At 46.5% G+C, this 24484-nt stretch overlaps 1 protein-coding gene across 14 annotated transcripts in view; it reads left to right on the top strand.

Annotated features, from left to right (window-relative positions):
* MCF2L (MCF.2 cell line derived transforming sequence like) overlaps positions 1–24484 on the top strand; it is a 370234-nt gene that overhangs the window by 108841 nt on the left and 236909 nt on the right. For 3 of the 14 annotated variants that reach the window (XM_004450734.5, XM_023586655.3, XM_004450728.4), the window contains exon 1: positions 15046–15631. The exons of 5 other annotated variants lie outside the window; for them this stretch is intronic. In XM_004450734.5, coding sequence (XP_004450791.1) covers positions 15553–15631 — 79 coding nt within the window. In that variant the 5' untranslated portion in view covers positions 15046–15552. Of the gene's footprint in view, positions 1–14762; positions 15632–24484 lie in introns of those variants that run through there. 6 more of the 14 variants (XM_058276405.2, XM_058276399.2, XM_004450732.4 and 3 more) reach the window with 5 other exon arrangements.

The raw sequence follows: 24484 nt of genomic DNA, 5'->3' as shown, positions 1-24484 counted from the left end.
ACAAGAGCTGAAAATCAACTTGAACAGATCAGGAATGGACCTGCAGACTTCACTAGGTTTCCTGAATAACCTGTGAATATTTACATTTGGGGAGATGAACAATTGAAATGTTTGAACCTATTTGTCTTTTAGGACAACACACTCATTTGACAGGAATTAAGAAGGGTTTGCCTCCAGGCATCCAGGATCTGTGACAGGTGTTGCGTTCGCCCTGTGCAGAGCACCTTGCATAACTCTCCTGAGCGGAGCGCCTTCTTGTTCAAGGTGTCTGCCCTTCAGTGGGGCTTCTTTGTCCCCTTGGTCATTTTACTTGCTTTATTTGGAAACTTGGAGTATGGGGAAATCAAGTTCTTCTCCTAGGGTAGGGGAATAAACCACAGCTTTTGTAGAAGGGCAGGTTCAGGGTTTTAGTGGCCATGGCTGTATCAGTTTCCTGTGCTGCTATAACAAATTACCAGAAACAGTGGTTAAAACAATACAGATCTATCCTTTTGCAATTCTGGATGTCAGAAGTCTGGAATCAAGGCATCATCAGGGTTGCATTCCTTCCGGAGGCTTTGAGGGGAGAATGTGTGTCTACCTATTTTGGCTTTGAGAGACTGCCCACATGCCTTGTTTCCATCATCACATCTCCTGCCACTGGGCCTGATTCCTGTTTCCCTTGTGAAAGGACCCTGGTTTTTACATTGTGCCAGCAGGATAGTCCAGGATAATCTCTCCATTTTAAAATCCTTAATCACATGTGCAGAGTCCCCTCTGCCACATCAGGCAACCTATTCACAGGTTCTGAGGATTGGGAAGTGGCCATTTTGGGGGCCGCTATTATTCAGCCTGCTACAGTGGCTTTCGGCAATACTTGAAGGTTCAAGTTGACAGGTGCTACCCATGCCCTTTTTTTTTTTAAAGATTTATTTATTTATTTTACCCCTTCCCCTCATCCTCTATTGCTGTTTTTGCTGTCTGTGTTGTCTTCTCTTCTCATTTTATCTCCTCTAGGATTCACCAGGATTTAATCCTGGAGACTCCTGATACGGAAAGAGGTTCCCTGTCGATTGCACCACCTCAGTTCCTAGTCTCTTCTACGCTTCCCTTTGACTCTCCCCTGTCCCTCTTTTGTTGCATCATCATCTTGCTGTGTGACTCACTTGCACAGGCACTGGCTCACCACGCAGGCACTTGCGTGGGCACTGGCTCGCTGCGTGGCCACTTCCGTTCACCATGCGGGCACTCATGCTCTCATGCTCACCGGCTTACCACGCAGGCACTCGCCTGGCTCACCGCACAGGCACACTTTCTCTTGTTTTTCCTCTTCTTTTTCACCAGGAGTTCCCAGGGATTGAACCTGGGTCCTCCCATATGGTAGGCAGAAGCTCTATCACTTGAGCCACATCTGCTTCCCCCCACACCCTTTTATGTGCGTTCGGTGGGGCCACCAAAGTTCCTTCGTCTTTTGGGTTACGGCTGTGTGGGCCAAGTGGTTGGTTAGGCTTTGTGGTTATCAAGTTTCAGGGATTTAAAGTTCTCTTCATTCCTCCCTCCTTCCCCTTCCCTTAATGGAATGACTAAATCTGCTCACAACCCAGCCGAGTGATCTCTGGCTTGGGCTCGAGTGTCGCCTTTGTTCTCCAGCTATGCCCAGGTGAGTGAAGTGACACAGCTCCCAAAGACTTCTACAGATCCAGTCCATTAAATGTTATACACAAAAATGACTTAAAGTAATAAAATAACAGTGATTTTTACGTCAGTTTTTTATAATTAAAAGAAAACGTATGTAATCACGAATTTGAAAGTAGAAATGCATTCCTTGCATTTATTTACTGTTTTGTGCTTGAACAAGCACTTTGCCGTACAAAATCATTCTGATTTAGATGCTTGATCTGGCCATGTGAGGTAGATTGAGATTTCCCCTAAAATGACTTACCTCAAAGGGCACCTTCGGGAAGTGGCGGGACCAGGACCTGGGCTTCCTGCAACTCCTTGCTGTCTAGTGGCAGGTTTAGAATAAATAAGCAAGCCGAGGGAAGGAATTGTGGCCTGGCGGCTTTCTCTGGCCTTGCCTGCGGCACTTGCAGCTTGAGGGCCTGCCTGTGCGCAGCCCCTGGTGCCGGCCCCCCCGGGCTCTACCCTCCTCACACCCACAGCCTCTCCCACTCGCATTTTGAATGGTCCTGACCAGGACCAGGCGCTCCTCTTCTTTAAGGAAACGTGGTATTTCTGCTCCACGCTTTTTAGTGCAGCGTAAATACCCAGGGCCTCTCTTTGAGTGTTTCAGTTGGAGTCAACAAGTCCACGGTCTCTGTGGCTTTTTTTTTTAAGATTTTTTTTTCCTCACTCTCGCCCTGCTGTGTTTTGTTATCTGTGTCAATTTGCTGTGTGATCTCTTGTATCTATTTCTCTTTTTTGCTTTCTCATCTCATCTTTCACCTCTAGGATTCAGAGGGATTCGATCCTGGGGACCTCTGAGGTGGAGAGAGGTTCCCTATCAATTGCTCCACCTCAGTTCCTGGTCTCTGCTGCGCTTCACCGTGACTCTCACCTGCGTCTCTCTTTTGTTGTGTCATCGTCTTGCTGCGTGACTCACTTGTGCAGGCACTGGCTCACTGTGTGAGCACTCGTGGGCACTCGGCTCACCGCGTGGGCACTGGCTCGCCATGCAGGCACGCTTTCCCTTCTTCTTTTTCACCAGGAGGTCCCAAAGATCGAACCCGGGTCCTCCCCTATGGTAGGTGGAGTCCTTATCACTTGAGCCACATCCGCTTCCCTCCGTGGCTTTTTAATTTTTCCGGTTAGGGATTCTTCTGGAAGGCAACTCAATGTCACAGGCTTTTTATCCCAACCAGCTAGTGATGTACCCTTGTATGTACTATACATACAAGTACATACAAGTACATACATATAGTACATACAAGTGATGTACTATAACTAATGACAAAATATTCTTATATTTCCTTTTAAAATTCATAGTACATTTTTCATGTTGATAATTATCCACTCTATCATTAAGAGACATGAATTTCTTTACTGAACTTGGTGTTGACATTTCAGAACCTGTCACAGCCTCTTCAACTAGCAAACTCATGAAAAAAGCTAGGACTTGGGAATCAGTGAGATGGGGATTTGAATGGCAAACCGTACTACTATACTTCAGAGGATTTATCTAAATTCTTTAATTCTCTGATTTCTCATCTGTGTAATAATCATCTGAGACATTAAGGAGACTGTGTGGGTAACCAGTTTATTAACTCTTACCTAGATTCTAACACATCTGGAGACGTGAGCTCTTCATAGCCATGCCGTCTGTTCCCTTCTGTCACCCCTGAACAGAGGGGATCTTGGGGATATTTTATTCTGATTCAGTTACCTATCTGTTTTTTGGGTTTGTTGTTGTTGTTGTTTATTAAAATAGCCTCGGATTAGTTTCTAAGGTTCAGTTCTGTTCATTTAAAAACTTCAATGTCAGTCTCTTTCCCCCCACCCCACCCCCCCCTCACCCCCAGCACAGGCCCCAGAGGCTTGGAATGGAGGAGGTGGGTTTGCTTTTCCCTCCCCTGCCACGCTCCCCTCGTCTTCCCTGGACCAGGAAGGTTGGGCAGGGAGGACTCATCATTGCCTTCTGGGCTGGGTGAGCTGGTGGTTGTCCCCGTCAGGGGCTGCCTGTGGGATCTGTGTGTGCTACGGGGCAAGCACACCTGCTGGAGGGGCTCGCTGCCCAGGGGTCCCCTTGAGAGCCAGCTCCACTTCGGGCTGACCCCAGGTGGTGGCCTCAGACAGTGTCCCCTGGTGCCCGGGCTTGGTCCCTGCTAAGTCCATCCTTCAAACCTGATGGCTTAATCAGAATCCGTCTTCCCTAAACCTCAGCACTTGGGAATTCCTATTTTCCCCCTCTCTTGCTCTTTCGGGGGCCGGTGGGCAGGTCACTGGCAAAGTACACACTAACCGTGGAACAAAATGCCAGTCTTCCCCTTTGAACGTCCCCATGCTTTGAATGATTCTCTTAGAACCCACCTGCCTAGGCAATGGGCGAGGAAAGTCCCCTTCCTCTCCCAAGAGTGGGGCAGTGGAAAGAGTAGCATTTTTGCACAGACGCTTGTCTCTCCCAGGTCTCCCCTTCAATTGTCTGGGGGCACAAAGGAGTGTGGGGGTGGAACCAGGCCCCTGGACCTACATCTCTCAGTCCTACAAGGAAGTCCTACAAGGAAGCAACTGCCTTCAACCAACATCAGTTTTCTGAAGTCATCTTTGGGCATCTTTGGTCTTCATCTTTGGCTCTAAGCTGATGTTCTGGGAGAACAAGTTACTTTCCCTTCCCACCTCCAGGAGAATCTTCTTGGAAAAGAGAAAGGAGAAGGTGGCCCCTGAGTTGGTGCTGGAGTGGACTCCACCACAAGTGAGATGAGGCCTCACTTTCTGGGACTTCTCAGAGCGGTGGAAACAGATGTGTGAGACGAATTCGGCGGCGCGATAGCTGCCACGACAGAGGAGAACACAGGAACCTGGCAGGGGAACGGCCGACTCTGGGGCGACATCCTGTCTAGCTGTTCTCTTCAGTAGACCCCGTCAGAATCAGGAAAGGACAAGAAACAGGCTGGGGGTACCTGGGAATGGGTTCGCGCCACACACGGCCCTGCTGCGTCACCCTTGCTCTGCATTGGGACCTGCTGCCGCCAGAGGCTTTCTGTGAGAACTGCTAAAAAGGGAAAACCTGTGACCCAACTGGATTTCTTGAGCCCACCTTCCTTTCCTTGCCTGCCATTTGTTGAAGCAGGAACAGTGTCAAAACATGCTTAGAGAGAAGAGGTGAAACAATAGTCTGGAAAATGAATAAGCTAAACCGTCTAATTAGCTGGGTGGGGTGGAAGTTTCCTGAGATTAATTTAACAACCGAGGATGTTAAATTTTCCTTTCTCCAGAGAGGGTATGTGGCACTTACACACATAACAGCCTTATCTGAGTTTAAGGTAAACTTATCCTACAAATGCAGCTCACTCGTTTTATCCTCGAAGGTATGTAAGAATTCATCCCAGGACCTCCGTGGGAACCCAGAAGTCCTCATACATCCCAGACCAATTGCTGGGCCTTCCTTTAGAGTGTAGTGTCGGTTTATGCCCTCAGGGCCACGGGTATTTCCTCCTCCTGCTAGAGCTCTCAGCCGGTGGAATTTCATGTGAGCTTTTATGTATACACAGGCAATTCTGTCATCAAGGGCGTATTATATGGAGTATAGAGTTATTTTTATTATTATTTTTAATTGTTATTCCTCCAAATGGATTCCAGGAGGCTATAAACTCATTACTCACTGGGATTCTGATGGCCATTTAGGATAGTGTGCCAAAGGGGGGATGGGACTGATGGTCACTTGACTTTTTTTTTTTTTTAAGACTTTTGTGTTTTATTTCAAAACAGAAGTTGAAAATAAGACAAAATGGAGCTCTACCAAATTATAAGGAAGAAATTATGGGAAGGCCAAGGGTCAAAAAAGGAAGAATAAGCTGGAAGGGTGGCATTGGCATAGGCATGGGAAGAACAGAAGACTAGAAACCTCTGAATAAAGAAGTATACAAAATAGGTTTGAGTTTATGAATTAAACGTATTTCCTGTCCAAGGTGATAAATGCATGCAAGCAAGCATTCACCCACCCAGAAAGGTCAAAAAGGTGTGTGTTGGGGTGGGGAGGGGGAAGCCTTAGCACCCGCCCAGCTGGGTGCTTTGTCTTGGTAAATCATCTAAATTACTACCTGGGTGATAAGGTGGAGCTTCCCAACCCTCATGAACAGAAGGACAGAGTGGGGGAAAGGTGTACCAGGTGCTTATGCCCTTGTGCGATTGTGAGGTAGATGTGTAATAAGGACAAAGAAGTTTGGGGAGAAGTGGACTTGGCCCAGTGGTTAGGGCGTCCGTCTACCACCTGGGAGGTCCACGGTTCAAACCCTGGGCCTCCTTGGCCCGTGTGCAGCTGGCCCACGTGCAGTGCTGATGCGTGCAAGGAGTGCCGTGCCACGCAGGGGTGTCCCCCGCATAGGGGAGCCCCACGCGCAAGGAGTGCGCCCCGTAAGGAGAACCGCCCAGCGCGAAAGAAAGTTCAGCCTGCCCAGGAATGGTGCCGCACACACGGAGAGCTGACACAGCACCGACACAGCAAGATGACGCAACAAAAAGAAACACAGATTCCCAGTGCGGCTGATAAGGATAGAAGCGGTCACAGAAGAACACACAGTGAGTGGACACAGAGAGCAGGCAACTGGGGGGGTGGGATGGGGAGAGAAATAAATAAAAAATAAATCTTTGGGGAAAAAAAGTTTGGAGATGTGCTTGGAGAATGAAACTTTTTTCAAAATCCACGTGGATAGGCCAGGAGTGAGAACTGTAATAAACGGGGGAGAGAGGGACCAAGCTTTCATTACTACAGTCAGGTGGGGCCCACCCCTAAGGAGGGGCAGCAAAATTCATGAAAGAGCAGAAGAGTGATAGCGCTCATAGGCTGATTTTAACTGTGAAGGAAGACTCTGTGGGGCAGGGAGGGATAAAAAGTGCCAGTGAATTTCAGGGTTCTGCTAATGCTTGAAGGGTCCTAACGTGTGGGCAGCCCAGAAACAAAGAGAGACATAGGAAGAATCAGGGCGAGAAGGCACAAAATTCAAGATCTACTGCTTACTGGCTGCCTTGGTAACACCCACCCTCATCAAAGACCGCTGACTCTGACCTAGGGAAGGCTGGGGCAAGATTGGAAGTTTCCAGTCTTTGGTTAGGAAGGCAAAGTAACCTCTCCTGAGTGCATTATTGCCTTTCTCCCAAAGCTGGGGCACTTGGGACGGTCACTTGATTTTATTTTAACCTGATCAGCCGCCTGATTTCAAAAGCTCTGCAGAGTTTTATATTCACTCAGTACTCTTCAACTAGTGGAGCAGGAAGGAATGTTGTCTGGAGACCCCATGATACATGCCAGTCTGTAGCTAAGGACTGTCCACATGTATTATCAGTTAATTCTCGCAGTAACTCTGCTGGGAGATATTTATCACCGATGTGCTATTGCCAGACCCCCCTCTTCTGATAGTAATCGCCCCAGGCTTTGATAAGTTTGCCTTTTAGAAATCCTTCGTTAGCCCTTTCCCGGCCTTTCTGCAATCCCCAGAGCTTCCACCACAGTCCCTTCTTCCCCCAAGGACTCCCATGGAAATGAGAGGGCTCATCTCGCAGCCCCAGGCTCACTTCAACCAAGGCCGGAGCAGTGGGAGTCGTGTTAACCAGGCATCCTCACTCACAACGGAGAATTGACCTGCTGGAGTGTCCTGGCGAAGAGATGACATTCCACTCAACAGGTGGCACCCCCGTGTAGCCAGGTCTGCTGTAGAAATTGGCATCCCCATGCTCCTTTTCATCTCTCTGCAGGGCAATTTCTTGGAGTTCACCACCATAAAGCTCATTTTGCTAAGAGTCTGCTGAGGCAGGCCCTGCAGCCACAGGGTATTTGACTTCCTGAAATTTAGGTTGGGTTGGAGATGTGGTTTGCCCACACTGGTCCTTAGCTAAAGGGACTCGATTTCAAAATAATTCCCTGATTTTGGAAAAAGAGGCCTTTACCAAGTGAGCCCTTCTTAGATGCTGTTGTTAGCTTGGCGGTCCTAGGCTAGCCCTGGCGACAAAGGACAACAGCCCTGAGGCTCCCTGTGGCCCAGCCCCTCCCTCAAAGGGGAAGTGGCTGATGCTGAAGCCCCAGGTTTCACGTGTTTTCTTTTAGAAGCCCCTTGAGTAGTACCCGGATGTTTGTTAACACATGTATACACATATAAAAATCGTGTACGTATTTCAGAAACTTTAAAAATAGTTCTACCCTCTGGTGTGTAATTCCACTTCCAGGAGTTTAACCCAGAGAAGCAATCAGCTGTGGGGAAAAAAGGACTTTTGTCTATGTGTTGCCCAGATTTTAGAAATGAGAACGTTTTTGAAGTGGCAAACGCAGAGATGGGGAAGGTCATCAGTCATTTCTTCCATTTTCCCTCCTGTTGGGATGAGAGCTGCCTCCATGCTCTTCGCAGAGTCCGACTCCCCCACGTGCGCTCCCTTCCCGCCTTTCCCTCAGCTCAGGGACTTGAGCCCCTCAGTTTCCATTTTCTCCCTCCTCTACTGTTTTCCTCATCTCTGCCTCCAAGTTCCTGCCTATCAGATGTACAGTGGAAGTTCCCATCTTAAAAAACAAAAGCAGGAAACTTTCCTTGAGGCACATTCTCCAGGTATCTCTTCATTTTTCTGATCCACTTAGCCAAATTTTAAAAAACTTTTAAAAATTGAAGTTTATCGTTCATACACAAATACACATGAACAGTAAGCATATAGTAAAAGTTGCGAACTTACAAAAAAAATACGCGTATCATCACACAGGGCTCCCATACATCACTCCACTACCAACGCCTTGCATTGTTATGAAATATTTGTTATAAACTATGAAAGAGCATTGTTGGGAAGCAGATGTGGCTCAACTGATAGAGCATCCGTCTACCAGATGGAGGGTCCAGGGTTCGATCCCCAGGGCCTCCTGACCCATGCGGTGAGCTGGCCCATGTGCAGTGCAGGAGAATGCACAGCGAATGAACACAGAGCAGACAATGGAGGGGAAGGGAAGAGAAATAAATAAATTTTTTAAAAAAGCATTGTCAAAATATTACTAACTACAGCTCATACCTTATATTTAGTGTATTTTCCCTCCAACCCACGTGGTTATTAACACCCTGTATTATTATTATACACTTGTTATAGTTCATAAGGGCACAGTCCGTCATCTACCACTGGATTCCCTGTGTTATAAAGTCCCATACTTTACACAGTCTATTCAAAGTGCATACTCAGTGGCTCCCATATTCATCACAGAGTTGTGCTGTCACCACCTCAGGGAATTTTAGAATGTTTTCATTACTTCAAAAGGAAAAAAACCCTACCCCCTTATACCTTTTATTTTTGTCCCTTAGAATTGATATATCTTCTTTTCCATTGCTGAAAAAATATTACAATATTAATATTAACTATCATCCATAAGTTATATTAGTTGTAATTTTCCCATGTATCACCATGTTCTTAACATTGTAAAAGAATATTCTTATTCTTTTAACCACAGTCTTCACCCACTACTGTAATCATTGTTATAATAGTCCCTAGATTATTCTCTAGCTTCCTTTCAGTTGAAGTATTACATCCAAAGATTACCCTTTTCAGCCACAATCACATTTATAAATCAGCATTTATACTCACCATATTGTGTTACCCTCCACTCTATACATTTCCACACTTTTACAATAAACATTAAAAATTCTATATACATTAAGCATTAGCTCCCATTCTTAACCAACATTCTATTTCCCAGTAACCTATACTCTAGCATTTCCCTCCGTGAGCTTACTTATGGTATTTAGATCACATTAGTGAGGCCATACAATACTTGTCCTCTTGTGTCTGGTTTATTTCACTCAGCATAATGCCCTCAAGTTTCCTTCACATTTTCACATGCATACCCATTTCATTTCTTCTTACAGTCTCAGCCAAATTTCCTGGAAGAGTCCCTTCAGTTTGCTCTTTCTTCAAAATTTAGACATATCATTACAGAATACCTAAGACTCGCAAAGGGAATATATTACATATCCATGTGCCCAACACTTAGTTCAAGAACGTTGCCATCACCTTTGAAACCTGTGTGCTCTGCCCTTTCAGATGACCTCAGTCTCCTGAATGAAGGGCTTGTCAAGCTCTTGCTTTTCCTTATAGTCTCACCTAATACAGGGTGTTAATCACTGGGTGGGTTGGGGGAAAATACACTCAAGACTGAACAGCTTAATTTTGCCTGTGCTTGAATTTGGTATAAATGGATTCATTTTATATAGTCTTTGCAACTTTCTTTTCTGCTTAACTGTTGTACCTCCTTCATTTTTAATGCTGCAGTGTTTCCCATTGTATGACCACAGCACAGCTTATTTACCCATTCTACTGTTGATGGATATGTAAGTTGTTTCCATTCCTCTTTCTGCTCCTCTTTCTTCCCCTTTCCTTTCTCTCTCCCTCCCTCCCCCTCCCTCCCTTCCTTCCGCTTCCTCCTCCTCTCTTTATTTCTATTCCATTCTCCTCCTCTCCCCTTCTTCTTCCCCCCTCTTCCTTTTCCTTCATCTTCTTATATAAGCAATGCTGTTATAAACATTTATATTTATGTCTATCTGTGTACATGTGGGAGAGTATGTTTCCAGAATGTAGGCATCTCTTGAACTTTGCCAAATAGCATCAATTGGTTTCCAAGAGAGTTGTACCAATTTACAGTTGTACCAGCAACCTCTTAGTGTTCTCCTTGCTCACGTGACGTTCTCAGAGTGTGGAATTATCTGGAGTGCATGTGTCCTTGGTATTGGGCTGCTTCTCCCTTACGGAGATTGGAAGCTCGATAACGGAGGGAGGCTGCTTTGTCCACGGAGCTCTTCCCAGTGCCAGGCCCAGTCTTGTCATGTTCCCAGTAAGTCATTGCTCAGGAAAAATGGCCACATTATCAAAAGTTCCCCCAAAGAGTTGTGTGTAGCCTCTGGTTATATTAGATATTACACCTTCTTGATATTCCCACTAATAAATAAATTTGTGTTGTTAACTGTACTGGGTTTCTTCAGAGAGTCATTTTCAAGCCTTCTTTCTTTGCTTTGTTCCCTTGGATGTGGGATAAAGTAGTGCAGAAAACACATTTCTTTACTTTCTGTGGCCAAACATTAGCTGCACCAAGCCCCGGTGGCAGCGTCTCCCATTACCTCTTACAATGGCAACACCTCTGCCTTTTCCCACAGAGCTCCTCCATCTGTCTCATGCAGGTGGGCTCCCATGTGTGTCCCTCACTGCCTCTAGCATCTGGGTCCCAACGTTTTCTCAAACCTGTATATTCTTCCAGGACTCCTGTTTCTTACCTTCCTTTCATGGCTAATTTTCTGGAATGGTTGCTAAGTGGATGCATTTGGTGTCCAGGTGTACTACTACGTTGTGCCTTCCCACCTGTGGGCGCCGGCTGGCCTCTTGTGGTAGGTTTACCAGTCTTGTTCTGCTCGCTTTCTGGGAGAAGAGGTGTGGCAGTATCTAAGGAGGGCTGCTCCCTTGGGACGTACGGGTGAAGCATTCTCCTGGGCAGTGTTGGGCTTGAGACCTTACGTAACCATGTCCTGCACTTAATTGTAAGGAACTTTGTGGATGGCATTTAAACTGAGATCCAACAAAGTTTTCCGATGCTAACACTTATTTTCTACGTCTGTGTTTATAGGCACCTGAGTCTGGATCCTAGCTTTGTCACTTATTAGGCCTGTGACCATAGGTAAGTTAGTAAGCCTCTCTATGCCTTGGTGACTTCTTCTATGAATGGGGAAAAGTAGTTCCCGTTTCCTAAGATGATTGTGAAGACTAAGTCAGTTCATACCACCGAAAGTGCTTAGGTAGGTGCCTGTGCTCAATAAATGTTGGTGTGGTATTGATATGCTTATTATGCTTCAAGCAAATGTTAAATGACTTTTATAGAATGATAGCATTTGTGCCACAGTTTTAGGAGTAAAGACTTGATGGAGATTGAAAAAGAGAGAGAGACGTGGTCTGGAGTTAAGACATTCCTTGTCCTTCCTTTTTTTTTAAAAAAAGATTTATTTTTTATTTATTTCTCTCTCCTTCCCCACCCCCCATTGTCTACTCTCTGTGTCCATTTGCTGTGTGTTCTTCTGTGTCTGCTTGCATTCTTGTCAGCGGCACCGGGAATCTGGGTAGCGTTTTGTTGCGTCATCTTACTGCGTCAGCTCTCCGTGTGTGTGGCACCACCCTGGGCAGGCTGCACTTTTTTCACACTGGGTGACTCTCCTTACAGGGCACAATCCTTGGGCATGGGGCTCCCCTATGTGGAGGACACCCCTGTGTGGCACGGCACTCCTTGCACGCATCAGCGCTGTGCGAGGGCCAGCTCATCACACGGATCAGGAGGCCCTGGATTTGAACCCCGGACCTCCCATGTGATAGGTGGATGCTCTATCCATTGAGCCACATCTGCTTCCCTCCTTGTCCTTTCTAATTGTTCCTTAGATCACTCCCTTTGGCCAAGTGTTTGTCCAGTGGTCTGAGAGAGACATACGCTAATACCTCCAGAGTATTTGGTGATCCATCAGGGCACTCCACAAAGAGGGACATGAAGAATAATTTGCCTCCTACAGCTACTGACTAGGTGTTTTTGGAGGTTCACTGTCTGGCCAAGGTGGGGACTCAAGCTTGAGATTGGGAAGGAGTCCAGCTTGGGACAGGAAAACCAGCAAGTGGACTTCATCTGTCTTGATGAAGCCGATGTGGGGATGTGGATGAAGAGAATGTGACAGAGACTGGGGAGCTGGAACAGACAGGACTGTGTAGGTAGTGGGGGGTGGGGAGTACAAAGGGTCAAGGATGACCCACCAAAAGGATGTGGGGCTGCTCATGGAGCTTGGGCAGATGATTGCTACCTTGGAGCTATACTCTTGTTTTTGGGGTCCCTGAGGGACGGTCAGACTAGGAATGCTGACTAGCCATCATCAGCACAGAGAGACTGGGTGAAGGCACTTGAGTGGGTGAGGTAGTCCATGCCCTGGTTAAGGGGCAAGGTCAAGGAGGAGGCCACAAAAGAACCAGAAAACCAACAGTGCCTGGAAGTCCAGGGAAATGAGCCTTTTAAGGAAGGGGTGCTCAGTAGTGTGAAATCCTACAGGGAAATCAGCAGATACAAACAACGAAGCAGCTGTTAGATTTAGCAGCTTGGTCACTGACATGACATTAGCCAGGGAGACTTCAAGGGGACAAAGTGGGTGACAGAAGGTTGTTGAGAGAAGCTGAGAGTATGAGTGGAAATTTTTAACCTATGAAGGGAAAGGAGAGCAGTGATAGCAGGATGGCTGGAAGGTTTTATCCTTTTTCTTTGTTTTCTATTTGTTTTTGTTTTTCATTTTTTATTATCTTTTTTCTTTTTTTATTCTTTTTTAAAGATACATAGATCACAAAAAAATGTTACATTAATAATATAAGAGGTTTCCACATACCCCACACCCCACCCCACACACTCCTCCAACATCAACAACCTCTTTCATCAGTGTGGCCCATTCATTGCATTCGGTGAATACATTTTGGAGCACTGCTGCACCGCATGGATTATAGTTTACACTGTAATTTATACTTTCCCCCAATCCATTCCAGGGAACCGAGAGTGCCTATAAATGCAAGCAGGAGAATGGCATCCATCGGCCACATGGGATCTAAGCCCCCTCTTGATTTAGAGGTGGAGTGGACATCACCATCCGTGGGTCCACTGGAATGGTGGAATAAAATATGGATTAGAATGGACTTATTGGTATTCTACTATAGAACTATTGTGACTCTAGCAATGGAAGGAATTGTTTCATTTATGTGGAGACAGTGGCCACAGTAGTTGCTGAGGCAGGGAGAGGGAAGAAGAGATGAGATGTGGAGGCATTTTAAAGACTTGGCGTTGTCCTAAATGATACTGCAGGGACAGAGGGTGGATTTGTATATCCTGCCATAACCCACTGAATTGACTGAGGGAAAGGGTAAATTCTATTTGTTTTTAAAGATGGAAAAGCCTTGAGTACTGGTTCTCAAAGCATGGTTCACCAGCATTAGCATCACTTGGAATCCCGTTAGAAATGTTTATTCTTGGGCCCCACGCAGACGTATGGAATCAGAAACCCTGGGGGTGGGATGCAGCGGTCAGTGTTCTAACAAGGCTGCAGGTGGCCTCCTGTGCAGCTAAAGTGCGAGAACCACGGGACAGGAGTAGAACACTTAGATGCTGGAGGGGGAGATGTCGCAGACACCCGGGAGGGAGGGGACGCTGGAGAAAATGTGTGCCAGGGGCAGCCTGAGGGACAGTGGGCGCAAGGACAAACGTGGGTGCCCTTGCGCTGAGACCAGGGGGTGAGCAGAAGCAGAAGTGGGGACAGGGCAGGGTCTGCCCTGGAGGAGGCGTCTTCCTGGTGACTGCAACAAGGCTGTCTGGGATCCTGAGGACAGAAGGAGAAGTGTTCAAAGAGCTGTGCTGGGAAAGGAGTTAGGAGCAGGCCAGCCAGAGGAGGGTTTGCAGACCACGCCCAGACTGAGAGTCGTCCTTGCGTTCTGGGTCCTGCGGCCAGGAGGGCACTGCTGGGACTTTCTTCAGCTCGGGACCGCTAAGGAGATGTGCGTTAATGAGGGGGGAACATTCTCTGTCCTCCCTTCTGCAAAACCTGTCCTGTCTCTTCCTCTCATTGGACTCCCATGAGATTACTTTGAACCACTTAAAACAGCTGATATTAAACCAGTTGTGGTGTAAACCCCAGCATTTTCCAACAGTTTTACCCAACACTTTCTATGCATGGTTATTACATTTTAATTCTTGTCTCCTAATAATGTTTCCAGATCCTTCTTGCCCCTAAGGACGTGAGGGCAGTGAGGTCAGAAACCTGTGTCACTTCATCTATTTTGTCCCCCAGACCTAGCTGAGTGCCTGGAAAGTCACAGCCACACGAATGCTGGTACACGTGAATTTTATTGACACGAGCTACAGTGTTCACTTACGCCACGCCATACTTTAATTTCTCCATTAATGGCAGTCCTATTTGTGCAAGGGAATGTAGCCGATCATGTTAAATAGCGAGAGGCGGGTAAACGCGAGACCTTAGCCAGCTCCCCACGCGTGGACCAGGGTTTCCTCGCAGGTCTGCAGGATGGTGTTGGGGGCGCTGGCGATAGCCATGCAGATCACGAGCCTCCACCTGCAAAGCGGCCCAAACGCCCGGCTGCCAAGAGGTTGGGGGTTTAGAATGCACAGTGTGGCTGGGTGCCAACGAGCGGAGGTCGGAGGGCCGCAGCGCCGCCCGGCGCGCGCTTCCCTGGCCGCCTGCTGCGTCCTCAGGGCGGGTGGCCCGGGCCGGGAGCGTGGCGGGCAGCATGCGGCGCCACCAGGAAGCCGCGCTCGGCTGCTGCGGGCTTTGCGACTGCGGGGGAGCGGCTGGAGGTAACGCAGGGCGGGCGGGCCCAGGTGCCGCCGCCCGGGGTGAGGGGGTGGCCTCTCCTGGCTGCTGTCGCGCTCTCGCCTGGTCGCCGCCAGCCGCTGCCTCCTCTCGGGGCGCGCCGCTGCGGGAGCCCGGGTGTGCGGTGCGCCCCTCGGCGGCGTGACCGCGGAGGCCGCCAGTCCGGGGACCCCTGCGGCGGGAGACGGGAGGATGCAAGTTTCAGGTGACCGCCGCGGGATGCACATTCCTGGCAGGCTGCGAGCCGCTTCCGCTTCCGCTGGGCCGCAGCTCCGCAGCGGGCGGCTCTGGGCTCCTACCCCTCTCTTTCTGCTGGTTTGGGGACCAATCCGTAGGAAGTCATTGAAATGCAGAGCCGAGAAGCACTGCTGTAGTTTCCCCCTCCCTAGCTCCCTCCCTCCTTTTCGCTCAGCCGTGCCCCCTCCCCATTCCCTCAACCCCACCCATTTAAAAAAAAAAAACCCACTTCTGGTGCAGAGGGAAACATATCTGCTGTGGATCATTTTTGTTGTATCGGAGGATGAGGTTTTGGCTGAGAAATGAAGAAATGGCCCTAGAAGAAATGGTGCAGAGATTAAATGCGGTTTCCAAGCACACGGGTAGGAGGAGCTGCTGGTCTTAAATTATATGTTCTTGAGCTTGACATCATTTGTTGAATTTTAGGGAAATGCTGCTAATTTTTGTATAACAGCCTTCATTTTTTACCCCCGTAGCATTGGTAATGGGAAAACGGATAAGATGGGCATTCGTCTGGGAACTGATGTTTCTGTTGACTGTCAGCCTGGTTTTATTCTGCCTAGAATAGTTAAAATAATTGCAAATTAGTGACACCAGCTTTCTAGGACACCTATTGATCACAGATTTGTGTACAGAGGCATTTGTAGCATCTGATCTGAAATCTGCTCATTCAACCTGCATTTCAGTTGCATTTGCCATAGTAGCCATGTAAAAAGCTTAAGTATGTACGGATTGAAAAAAAATTGAGTCAAAGGATTTTTACAGCCTGGTTGTAGGAACAGTGGAGCCATCAGAAGCTCATTTTAAAGAGGAAAAATCAGGGTTATTTAGGGGGTTCTTTTTCTCTACCAAATATAATTTAAACCTAAGACAAATGTTTGAAAATGGTATGGTTAACTAGTGGGAGGATAGCATAATTGGACACTCATTTTCTGTGCTAATTTAAAAATTTCTTTAAGCTTTGAAGAGCAGTTCAGATCGATTCATTTAGATTTTTAAAAAATTGAGATAACAGTGTGTATCTCGCTATTGGCTTTTCATCAGTCACATCTGAGTTTTCATGCTGCATTATGTAGGAGAGAGAGAATCGGCATTAACTAGTTTTCCTTGCAATGAAGAGGAAATAAGGATGTTCAGTTAACAGTAAGTTGCCAGTTATTTGCCTGAAACTGTCAGATCTTATATCATTTACCATTACCTTGTAGTCTAAATAATACTTTCCTTGGAGATGAGAATTTTGTCAGTTATTTGGTTTGGGTGGTATAGCTTTCTCTCTGTCACTGATAAGTGGTAGATCCCAGGGGACTCTGAGAGCAAAATAATGATTCAAATCAACCTAAACATTACCATATGGGTTGGTTTAACCCAGACTTTTGAAGACATTCAGTTTTTTAAAGATAACATTTATGATGAAAGCTTCTGGGTTTATTGCGTATGGGTCAAAAGAAAAGGTAAAATAAAGCCATGTTTATGCCCTCTGCCTGCTTCTTCAAGATGTAGCTCCTCATTTCTGAAACTTGAGTTGAGTTTTGCTAGATGCAGGATTTGGTCTGTGGTACGTGGTCAAGGGCAAAGTGGACTGCTAGGCTCCTGGAGGGGTGTTTCATAACTGGCCCTGGAGGTGGGAAGGGAGAAAGCTCTCACCTAGCTCTTCTTGCTCTTTGCGTTTGACTTGGTGTCAGGATCATGGAATAGGAATGGTGCCAAAGAGTGATGTCATTCCCTGGGTTTTAGCGATTGAGGTTTCTTCAGGAGCGCTGAAAGATGTATGTACATTTTAAATTGTAAAGGGGTGATCTCAGAGGAGCAGTAGTGATGCTAAGCACTTACTGAACATGCCTTGCCAGCCCGGCTCTCTGCTAGGCCCTCTTTATATTGACATGATCTCATTTTAAGCAGTAACCCTCAGCAGTATGTTCTTTGACTTACCTATGCTACTGACAGTTGCAGATTTCACCAGGATTCTTAAATCTAGGTTAACAGATGCCCACTTCTGTGAACATCCAGGTTTGGTTCATCAGGGGAGAGGACTTCTCTTGCAGTTATACCCTGCTCACCTCCCATGAACACTGGCCTCTTCCTTCAGCACAGTTCTGTTTTGAATGCATGATATGTGTGAGGCAGCTACTGGACAGAGGTTATTTATGAGGTCTGGAGACTGTAAAAAGCATAATGTAATGGTTCTGTATCATGTGGTATTAACACAGTGCCATCCAAAGAGCATGGGAGCATGTACTACCTTTTCTTGTAGGGAAAAGGATAAAGGTCAATGGAAGCCTAATCACCAACTTAGGTTTAAACTCCAAGAACTTCCTCAAAAATATTCCCCATCTGTAGCAGAACAGCTTTTAACTCGAGGTTATAGAGTTGTCCATGCCTTCCAGGGTCATTTAGGAGCAGTGGCAGGTGTGAGCTGATGTGACCAGGGTATTGATTTGATTAGCTGCTGTAGCTGTTCAGGGTAGGAGGTCCTGACCCTTTTAGGACTAAGTCACAGTACATGCCTTGGATACAATGACAGCCCCTTTCCTAGAGCCGTTTTGCTATTTCAGCTGTATATTTTTGCTGGACTTGTTGGGTGGCTTCAACAACCCCGAGCTGACAGCCATTTTATCTCTGTCTCCTGGCCAGGACATTGATTGTTGATGCCTTGTTTTAATTTCAGATTTATATGTTGTTTGCTGTCACCCAGAACATTCATTATCTAGTTTAAACTGTGTGTGAAGAAGGATAAAGTGTGCTACCCATCTTGTCTGTGAATCTGTGTCCCCTGACCTTGAACACTTTTTTCTTATGAATATTTTAAAAATATTTTTAATTGTCTTTTTTTTAAAGATACATAAATCACAAAAAATGTTACATTAAAAAATATAAGAAGTCCCCATATATACCCGCCCCCATCAACAATCTCTTTCATCATTGTGGCACATTCATTGCATCTGGTGAATACATTTAGGAGCACTGCTGCACCACATGGATTATAGTTTACAATGTAGTTTACACTCTCCCCCAGGCCATTCAGTGGTATATAATGTCCAGCATCTGACCCTGCAGTATCATTTAGGACAACTCCAACTCCTGAAAATGCCCCCACATCACATCTCTTCTTTCCTCTCCCTGGCCTCGGCAACTACCGTGGCCACTGTCTCCATATCAGTGATACAATTTCTTCCATTGCTAGAGTCACAACAGTTCTAGAGTAGAATACCAGTAAGTCCACTCTAACATTTTAATTGTATATACTCTCTGAACCTTCCAGTAGCAAAAGCTCCCTTTCTATTTGGTATTGTTCCCTTTCCAGCATTTTTAATCTGCTTTGGTTTCCTCTTGAGATTTGTAGGAATTGGTGAAAAAAGTAAGAAACATCTGAAGAGAAATGTTGTGGATGTTATTGACCTAAAATTTAAGGGAATGCAGTAAAACAGTGGTCCTCAAACTTGAGCATGTAGCTGAATCACCCAGAGGGCTTGTTAAAGCAGATTGCTGAGCCTTACATTAGGAGGTCAGGGCCTGATAATTTGCATTTTGAAATTCCCAGGTGATGCTGATGCTGCTAGTCCAGGAACCAAACTTAAAGAACCACTGTAGCAGAAAAATCTTTAAATTTAGCCTCACCTGCTCCATTCTCTGACCTTGAGCAAAATACTCAAGGATGGATGGATGGGGTTGCATATAAAACAGTGAAAAAATGTAAACGATAGTATATTAACGTTTTAATGCCCTACACCGAAGGCTAACTTTTTAGTTATTTGTGTATTGAACAAACAAATCATTCATTTGTAATAATGTGTGATAATAAAGGATGTAAGTGTGATAATAAAGGAGGGGATGATGATGTCCCGCCTCACCTCCGCTTTGGTTGTTCAGGTGTGAACCCCTGCTATTTGGGCTGAATGTCTTCTTTCCCACTCCTTCTGTCCCTCTTCCCGTATTCAGAACTTTGTGCTCTTCTAGCCCAAACTCTCCACAGTCAATGAGATAGCATTGAACTGCTATCTCAGCTACTCAACGTGCTATTTTGGATGGTGGTGTTTCTTCCAGCACCATCATTGGATAGTTCGCATTTATCCTTCTAATGAGTGCCTTTTCAACAATCCAGGCATCTCACAATGACGCTCCTCTGTCACGTCAGCATCTCAAGGGGGCAATGAGGGAAGTGGACTTGGCCCAGTGGTTAGGGCATCTGCCTACCACATGGGAGGTCCGCAGTTCAAACCCCGGGCCTCCTTGACCCATGTGGAGCTGGCCCACACACAGTGCTGATGCGCACAAGGAGTGCCCTGCCACTCAGGGGTGTCCCCACGTAGGGGAGCGCATGTGCAGGGAGTGTGCCCCATAAGGAGAGCTGCCCAGCATGAAAGAAAGTGCAGCCTGCCCAAGAATGGCACCACACACACGGCAAACTGACACAACAAGATGATGCAACAAAAAGAAACACAGATTCCCGTGCCACTGACAACAACAGAAGCAGACAAAGAAGAACATGCAGCAAATAGACACAGAGAACAGACAACTGGGGTGGGGGGGAGGAAGGGGAGAGAAGTAAAATAAATAAATCTTTAAAAAAAGGGGGGGGCAATGAGACTTTTTGGGGGGCTAGTTCTCTAGCTGAGATCTCTAGAGAGCGCTGAAGGAGGAAAATGAATACACATTCTGTGACAGGGCTGACCTGTGAAATTTCTTTATGGCAGAAACAAATGTTGTTGGCTAGTAGGGGAGAGAATATAAAAGAACAAGCTGAATGCCTGAATATGTAAAGAATGTTCTGGGAGAGAAAAGATATTGCCACCTTTTTGTTTTTAGTATATTGAACCCATGCCCTACTTGAGTTTTCTTTTCTAAGGGATATTCATTTTTTATTGTGTGCTGTGTTTTTCCTAAAGAAGCTATTCGGTTATGTGGATTTTAATTGGTTGCGGTCATAATGGAATCAATTAATTTGACTCCCTGCCTTTGGGATCCTTTGGCCCCCACACTTAGAACAGCTTGGCTCCAACCTGTGGACCTGTCCACCTCAGTCCACGGACCTGTCCACCTCAGCCCGCAGCCCTGTCCACCTCAGCCTGTGCTGGCATCCCATTTCTAGTCCTGTGGCAGGCTCTGCTCTCACACTGCCCGTGGGACCATCATCTGTGGTAGCACTTTGTCCTGTTCCTTTCAGAGAACTCTCCATCTTGTCCTTACTAGGGTTCTAGTGACTGCCTCCCTTTCCTAATTCTGTGGCGAGGCTTGTTGTGACTCTTCTATGGTGATGCTCCCCGGCTCCCTCAGGCCTCCACACACAGGCATCCCTGGCACTGGCCCCCTCCTGCTTCGGCTGTTTACTGGCCTGTTGTAAGTCCCACAGCCGTCTGAGGAGACCCGGCCATCCCTCCTGGTAGATAGTCCTGGGACCGTCTGTATTAGTCAGCCAAAGGCGTGCTGATGTGAAGGACCAGAAATCTGTTGGCTTTTATAAAATGGGGTCACAAGGCCCTAAAGAGTCCAACTCAAGGTACCATTAAGAGGTACTTTCTGGGGAAGCGGACTTGGCCCGATGGATAGGGCGTCCACCTTCCACACGGGAGGTCTGTGGTTCAAACCCCGGGCCTCCTTGACCCGTGTGGAGCTGGCCCACGTGCAGTGCTGATGTGCACAAGGAGTGCTGTGCCACGCAGGTGTGTCCCCTGCGTAGGGGAGCCCCGTGCGTAAGGAGTGCACCCCGTAAGGAGAGCTGCCCAGCGTGAAAGAAAGTGCAGCCTGCCTATGGTGCCGCACACACACAGAGCTGACACAACAAGATGACGCAACAAAAAGAAACACAGATTCCCGGTGCCCTTGATAAGGACAGAAGTGGTCACAGAAGAACACACAGCGAATGGACACAGAGAGCAGAAAACTGGGGGTGGTGGAAGGTGGAAGGGGAGAGAAATAAATAAAAACATAAATCTTAAAAAAATAAAAAAAGAGGTATTTTCTTACCAAATGCCTCTTGCCACGTAGTGAAGCAAGATGGCTGCTGATATCTGCAAGTGTTCAGCCTTCTTCTTCCTCTTAAGGCTCTGTGCGTCCAGCGTCTTCCAGTCTCAGCTGTAGGCTGGCATTGGGCTCATCAGCTATTCCCAGGGCTTGTTTCTTTCTGGGCTCAGCTGTTCTGGTCTCCTCACAAGGTCTGCTGTAAATTATCAGGTAAATGGCCTGTATCTCTTCCCGGGGCCTCTGTCGTGTCAAGGGAGCTGTCTCTCCTCCTCCGGGTATCTACTTCTCTGCTTCTGTCTTCTAGACTGAGCGTCTGTTTATACAGCCCATCAAGGGGGTGGGGACTCAACTCTGAGTGGCCCTGATGACATGGTTGAATCAAAGCCCTAATCCTAATTTAATAAAATAAAACCTCTGAATTTAATACAATCAAAAGGGTGTCATGCCCAGAGGAACAGACCAGTTTACAAACATAATATCTCTTTTTGGAATTCACAAATAATATCAAACTACCACACCTTCCACTATCATCTCTGATACCCTGTACACTCAGTGCTTCCTTGACTTGTCATGTTCAGCCACAAGCTGAGCCCAGAGTCTGCCGTTGGTCACATCTCAGACAGACTCACTGTGCAACTGGAGAAACCTAGGCTTAAGACATCTGCCTTTCATCCATGTTTGGGTCTTGCGTTTGTTTCCTTTGTACTTACTGTCATTGAATATTACCTTAGCAATGTAAAGAGCCAGATCTATGGATAACTTGAATCTTCCAAAAATTTAAAGTTCTACAACCACAGCTACTTTTGTATCAATTTTGGTGAACACTGGAATGACAAGAACTTTTATGGAAGCTCCTTCTACCCAAAAGAAATCTTGATATTTGTACAGTTAGCACACAAATGAACCAGGGTAGAAAATTAATCCAAAGCATCCACCAATCACACTCTTTTTTTTTGTTTGTATAAATTTTTTAGGTATCTAACCTAACAGAGAAGCCATAATTCAGGTTTTTACAGACAAGAAAAAATATACAAGGCAAGCAAATGTGTGACGACTCTTAGTTTTCTTGGAATCAGAGGTTCAAATGTTATATCCACGATGGGATTATGGGAAGATGACCGAATAGGTGGCTCCAAGAAACAGTCCCTCCACCAGAACAACTATAAAACAGGCAGGAATTGTCTGAAACAACTGTTTTGAAACTCCGGAGTACAGTGGAACGCTGTCTAGCATCCAGGAAGAGGGGAAGGAAGAGGCTGGTAAATTATGGTAAAGGACCAGTAAATTGCTCTCTCTGCAGGGTGGTTACCGTTGCCCAGTTTCCACTCTCACAGCAGGCAGCGGTCGGGTCAGGCGTCTGGTATAGCTTGCTGGTGCAGGAAAGGGACATAAAAATCCAATTCCTCAAGATCCAGGACAGCAGGGAGGGTGGGGCATGGGTGGCACTTGTTAATTGCTGATCATGGCTTTTGATTAAGTACTTTGGATTGCTGGGCATCCGGGTCTGAGAGTGGCCATTTGTTTCAACCCACCCTGGTCAAAAGTGACAGAGGAGACTTAAAAATGGTATATAGCCTCAGAGCTGCACAGGACAACTGAAGGACAGCATTGCCGGGCAGGTGCCGAGTCACGAAAGTGCAACTCTGATAGGGGGAGCTATAGAGGAAACTCCTGGCACCCTTTGTGGCCCCTCCTTTATCTCTTCCCCAGGGCACTTTGGCCAGCTGGCACTCCCTTTGTGGGTCCCTGTCTGTGTTGTGGCTGGGCAAGACTGACTTGGGAAACTCTTCTCTGGCATTCCCTCCTCTCCTATAATTTGCCTTCCAGGCAAAAGCAACTTCAGACAACAAAAGCAGTATAAGATACAAAGGAGGAGGGATGCCTGGGTAACGGCTTACTTGCTTTAAGTCCAGTAGTGGAATACCCAGGAGAGGAAGAATGTCTGTTTCCTGGGAAGTAGAGGGGGCATTCAAACTCCTGTAAGCAGAGGAATTCCAAAGGCTACTAGCAAGCAAAGCTCAGGGCAATACACAGGTTCAGAAAAGGCAGGGTGGACCCTACACTTTGCATTCACCTTGGGCTGACCTTCCTGGCAGGAAAGCTGAACTCTGACAGAGAATACCAGGCAGTACAAAGCAAATCTGAAAGAGAGTGAAAGGTGATTTTCCCTTAGGTTTTCTTGGTTTTGTTGTCTTCTGATACTCAAGAAAATCTCTATCATAAGCACCAGCTGCTTACAAATTCAAGAAACAGACATCTCAGGGAATAAATCCCAGAGTTTAACTTTGAAATATTAAAATGTACAGTGTGCAGTAAAAGATTTTAAGACAAACAAACCTTCATTAGGAGCCATGGAGGTAAGTAGGCAGTGGATTGAAATGCTTAAAATGCTGAAAGAAAACAATTGCCAAAGAAGAATTTTATATATGAAGTGATTTTCTTTCAAAAATGAGGGAGAGGGAAGCAGATGTGGCTCAAGTGATTGGGCTTCCACCTACCATAAGGGAGGACCCAGGTTCTATCCCTGGGGCCTCCTGGTGAAAAAAAAAAATGTGCCCACGCGGCAAGCCAGTACCCACGCAGTGAGCTGAGTGCCTGCGCGCGTGCCTACACAGTGAGCCAGTGCCCACATAGCAAGCCAAGTGCCCATGCCATGTACCAGTGCCCGCGCAAGTGAGTCACACGGCAAAATGATGATGCAACGAAAGAGAGACGAAGGGGAGAATCATGGTGAGTCACAACAGAAACCAGGGACTGAGGTGGTGCAAGTGACAGGGAACCTCTCTCCACGTCAGAGTTCCCCAGGACCGAATCCTGGTGAATCCTAGAGGAGAAAAATGAGACGAGAAGACAAAAAAGAGAAATAGATGAGAAGATCACACAACGAATGAACACAGACAGCAAAAAACTACAGGGCGGGGGGGAGGGGAAAAATTAAAATAACTTGGTAAGGATGTGCACAAATTAGAATTCTTGATCATTGAAGGTGGGGATACACAATGGAGCAAGCACTGTGGAAAATATTTTTTTTTAAATATGAGGGAGAGGGGAGCAGATGTGGCTCAAGAAGTTGAGCACCTGCCTTCCACATGGGTGGTCCTGGGTTTAGTTCTCAGTGTGTCCTGAAGAAAAAAACAGTGAGCAGACAAGGAGCAAAAAAATACTAAACAACAGCATTGAATTGCACACTTAAAAAAATGTGTGAATTATAATGTCTGTGAACTATATGTCAATAAAATTATTTTTAAAAAATGAGG

The sequence above is a fragment of the Dasypus novemcinctus genome, chromosome 15, assembly GCF_030445035.2.
Source record: "Dasypus novemcinctus isolate mDasNov1 chromosome 15, mDasNov1.1.hap2, whole genome shotgun sequence".
NCBI lineage: Eukaryota > Metazoa > Chordata > Mammalia > Cingulata > Dasypodidae > Dasypus > Dasypus novemcinctus.
The sequence above is the reverse complement of the archived record's forward strand: the minus strand, read 5'-3'. Positions and strand labels throughout refer to the sequence as shown.